Raw genomic sequence first — 4,288 nt, 5'->3', positions numbered from 1 at the left:
CCACATGCAGAACACCACACGAAACAGAGTAAAAGTTTAACAGTTTATTTGATAAACACACACAGAGTAAATGATTGCACTGGTTCTGGTACTGGTCCGGGAACTGGTTTCACAGAGTAATCTGCAGAGATGTATTGTTTGGTTAGCTAGGCAGCAGTGATGTCTTGACAGAGCTTTGATTCTGATTTGTACCTGATGAGGTTCAGACAGTTCGGTGGAGAGAGGGAACCGGTTGGGTCCAGAGACTGTGGAATTAGCAGAGAGCTTAGCAGCGGCTGAGCTTAGCTTCAGGCTAGCGAGGTTCAGACCTTGAGTTGTTCTTCTAGTTCTCTCCTGAGAACTAACCGGGAGACACAGACTGAGGATCTTCAGGTTTGGCTTTTCTGGGCAGGCAGGCAGGTTTCCAAACATGAGCTCCTCCAGAGCTGCAGGCTTCGATCAGGTTTTCCTATGAGCAGAGAAGAATCAGGGTGCTCTCTAGAGCAGACAGAGATTCTAGATTCAAGCTGAGGCTCAGGTTTTGCTAACCAAAACTGGTCAACACTCCGGCGCTGAAGACAGGTCTGGCCGCTGCTTATGTAGCTTATGAGACCCATGGCGCTCTCTGCTGGAGACAGGTGGCAGAAACTCCAGATCCCAACAGTACCCCAGATCCCAACAGAAAAACATACAAACAGGAAGGGATCCTCGGCGCCCTCTGGAGGGCAAGCCTCTGGATCCCAACAGATGCCTACCTTGGCCAGGTCTCCCTTGCAAAAGAGATCTTTAATCTCAATGGGTATTACCTGGTTAAATAAAGGATAAATAAAAAAATTAAAAAAATCTCCATTGATTGCACATCACATTGAACCAATAAGAGCAGAGTTTGAAGGTCCAATTAGCAGGGTAAGAGCACAGTTTTGCTCAAAATATTGCAATGCACACAACATTATGGGTGACATACCAGAGTTCAAAATAGGACAAATTGTTGGTGCATGTCAGTCGAGAGCTCCACAGGCTCAATTTACACGGCCGGGCTGCTATAGCCAAACCTTTGGTAACTCGTGCCAATGCCAAACGTCAGTTTCAATGGTGCAAGGAGCGCAAATCTTGGGCTGTGGACAATGTGAAACATGTATTGTTCTCTGATGAGTCCACCTTTACTGTTTTCCCTACATCCGAGAGAGTTACGGTGTGGAGAAGCCCCAAAAAGCGTACCGCCCAGACTGTTGCATGCTCAGAGTGAAGCATGGGGGTGGATCCCTTGGCTTCATACTTGTGCTAGATGGGTGTGTCACTGCCAAGGACTACCGAACCATTCTGGAGGACCATGTGCATCCAATGGTTCAAACATTGTATCCTGAAGAAGGTGCTGTGTAGTACACAGAGCAATATTCTGATGTACTCCTGGATCTTAGCTGTTTCATCCTGGACAGTGGTCTTGACACTCACTAGCCCTCGGTCTCCCTCGCTACGCTTGGTATACAGTCTTAGGGTGCTGGATTTAGGGTGAAATTCTCCATGCATTGTGAGGAGCTTTCTCGTCTTGATGTCAGTAGCCTCTATCTCATCCTTTGGCCAGTTTATTATACCACCGGGGTATCTGATGACTGGCAGGGCATATGTGTTGATGGCTTGGATCTTGTTTTTCCCATTCAGCTGACTTTTCAGGACCTACCTTACTCTTTGTAGATATTTGGCTGTGGCAGTCTTTCTTGCTGTCTCCTCGTGGTTTTCGATAGCCTGTGGCACCCTAAGGTATTTGTAGCTGTCTTGAAAATCTGTAATGTGGACTTCTGGTAGTTCAACCCCCCCAGTTCTGATCATCTTCCATCTCTTTGAGACCATGCTACCGCACTTGTCCAGTCCAAATGAGATTCCAATGTCATTGCTGTAGATCCTGCTAGTGTGGATCAGTGAGTCGATGTCTTGCTCACTCCTGGCATACAGCTTGATGTCATCCATGTAGAGGAGGTGACTGATGATTGTTCCGCTTCAGAATTAGTATCCACAGCAAGTCTTGATGATCTGGCTGAGGGGGTTCAGGCCTATGCAGGACAGCAGTGGGGATAGTGCATTGCCCTGGTATATGCCGCACTTGATGGTGACTTGTGCAATTGGCTTTGCCGTGGCTTCCAGACTTGTTTTCCACAGTTTCATTGAGTTCTTGATGAAGGCTATTAGTGTCCTGTTAATCTTGTACATTTCCAAGCATTCCAGTGTCCATGTATGTGGCATTGAATCGTAGGCTTTCTTATAGTCAATCCAGGCAGTGCACAGATTTGTCTGCCTGGTCTTACAGTCTCGAGTGTCTGCTCTATCCACCATTAGCTGGTTCTTGGCTCCTCTGGTGTTACTGCCTAGTCCCTTCTAGGAAGAGTGCATTTATTGAGCAATGTGCCTACTCATCTTAGCCGCTATGATGCCTGACAGGAGCTTCCATGTGGTACAGATGTGGCAGTATGCCCTGCGGGCTTTGAACGCACCATACAAGTGCCGATTCAATTGGTCGTGGCGCTGTCTGTATATAAAGGGCCCTCCCTCACCTGGTCATCATGTTGTCCTTCCGGTTCAGACCTCGGTGTTTGCTGGCGCAGCACGCCAGCTGCATACGGATGCACGCTCGAATGATGCGCTTTAAACTAAGCACTGATCAAGCCTTCTTGTGGTGTCCCATACAAGCTGCCTGATTCTTCTCCTTGCCAGAGGCACTACATAGAGCTCAGAGACGCTGCTGCTTGTCCTTGGCCGGCTGTTTTTTCTGCTGTTTCCGTCCGGCAGTCCGCCTGTAGAGGTCAGTCGCTGGCTGCCTGTTACTTTGGCTGTCGGCTCCATGCCCGCCGTCCTGGTCAGCGTGAAGCTGCTTCCTGTCTCTCGTCCAGTGTGACTGATTCGGCCGGTCTGTGACTAGCATGTACCGATTCATCTTGTGAATCTTTGTGCAGTGTCTGCTGCGGCATGGGGGTTCATCCCCAAACTGACTTTATTGAAACTACTGCTGCTTGATTTTTGTGAACTGAATGTTTTTTAATATGAAATGTTTGATTTGACTGTCTTTTTATTTTGACAGAAACGGCCAGCTCCTGGAGTTGGTGGTGGACTTTCCGGGTGGTGGTACTCCTTTTGGTTTGGTGCACGATTTTCTTTTTGTTTGTTTTTTTTTGCTGTGTTCTTTTGTAGGTCACTACCCTGATTTACACTGCCATCCTGGAGTTGAGCTATGACTGTTATTTTAATGTGTGATTGGTTTTAAATTGCTTTGTTCCAATACTGTAATAAAATCATTGAATCTGGTGAGATTGTCTCAAGCCTAATCTTTAGCGGGCCTGTGTGCCTTCAAGGCAACTTTCCAGGGAAATTATTGCAACCTTACATTAAATTTGCACTTTTAAAGTGCAGTTACCAATTTGGATCACTCGGTACCACTACACAGAGGCAAGTTATTGGCTGGTAGTTGGATGGGATTGTTACCTTCTGGGGATCCTTCATGATCAGAATTTTCCGTCCTTGGGTTAACCATTCTGGGTGGGTCCCATCCATGAGCTGTTGGTTCATTTGTGCTGCCAGGTGTACATGTAGTGCGGTTAGTTTTTTCAGCCAGTAGGTGTCATGTCAGGGCCTGATGCTGTCCAACTCTTCATACCTGCCGCTCTTTCTTGGTCGCCTGCTGTTGTAACGGTTACTGGTTCTTGTTCTGGGAAATTGCTGTGATCTGTTCTTAGATCCACTAGCCACTGAGCACTGGTGTTGTGGGATGCCTCCTTCTCCCATATGTTCCTCCAGTACTGTTCAGTCTCAGCCCTGGGTGAATCTGATCTTTTATTATTACCCTGCCACTGTGAGTAGACTTTAGATGGGTTGGTGGAGAACATCTGGTTTATTCCCCTGACTTCTGCTTCTCCCTTATATCTCTTTAGGCGGGTGGCCAGGGTGGTGAGTCTTTGTTTGGCAGTTTCTAGAGCCTCAGGAATCGACAGCTTGTTGTGCTTAGGTACTATCCCTACTAAAGACATAACTGAGACCAATGAGCTTATCTACACCACAGCTACAGTGATGTTCGGTTTTTAAAAGCCGCACAGAGTTTTTTTTTTTCATGATCTGGCTTGTTTTATCCAACTTTTGTCCAACTTGGCGCCTCATAGACAGACATAGGATCCAGAGCTGCTGGATTGAAGCCGCCGACAACACAAGTACTCACAATGGAGCTGGACCAAAATCCATCATTCTTCTCCCATGGGACAGCAAGACAACAAGTTTTTATTTTTTTAATTAACTATCTTGCCTGGCCGAATAGAATTAGTAGTTAGAT

The 4,288-nt window shown here is 46.9% G+C and overlaps 1 protein-coding gene across 1 annotated transcript in view; it reads right to left on the bottom strand.

Annotated features, from left to right (window-relative positions):
- Positions 1 to 4,288, bottom strand: part of LOC107084014 (complement C3-like) — an 84,236-nt gene that overhangs the window by 62,526 nt on the left and 17,422 nt on the right. The window contains exons 9-11 of the mRNA XM_015373641.1: positions 2,683 to 2,886; positions 2,526 to 2,584; positions 1,833 to 1,957 (exon numbers count right to left, since the gene is read on the bottom strand). Coding sequence (XP_015229127.1) covers positions 1,833 to 1,957; positions 2,526 to 2,584; positions 2,683 to 2,886 — 388 coding nt within the window. The remainder of the gene's footprint in view (positions 1 to 1,832; positions 1,958 to 2,525; positions 2,585 to 2,682; positions 2,887 to 4,288) is intronic.

This window comes from Cyprinodon variegatus, unplaced genomic scaffold (assembly GCF_000732505.1).
Source record: "Cyprinodon variegatus isolate N-32 unplaced genomic scaffold, C_variegatus-1.0 Scaffold90, whole genome shotgun sequence".
Taxonomy (NCBI): Eukaryota; Metazoa; Chordata; class Actinopteri; order Cyprinodontiformes; family Cyprinodontidae; genus Cyprinodon; species Cyprinodon variegatus.
Note: the sequence above shows the minus strand (reverse complement) of the source record. Positions and strands in the feature narration are given on the sequence as shown.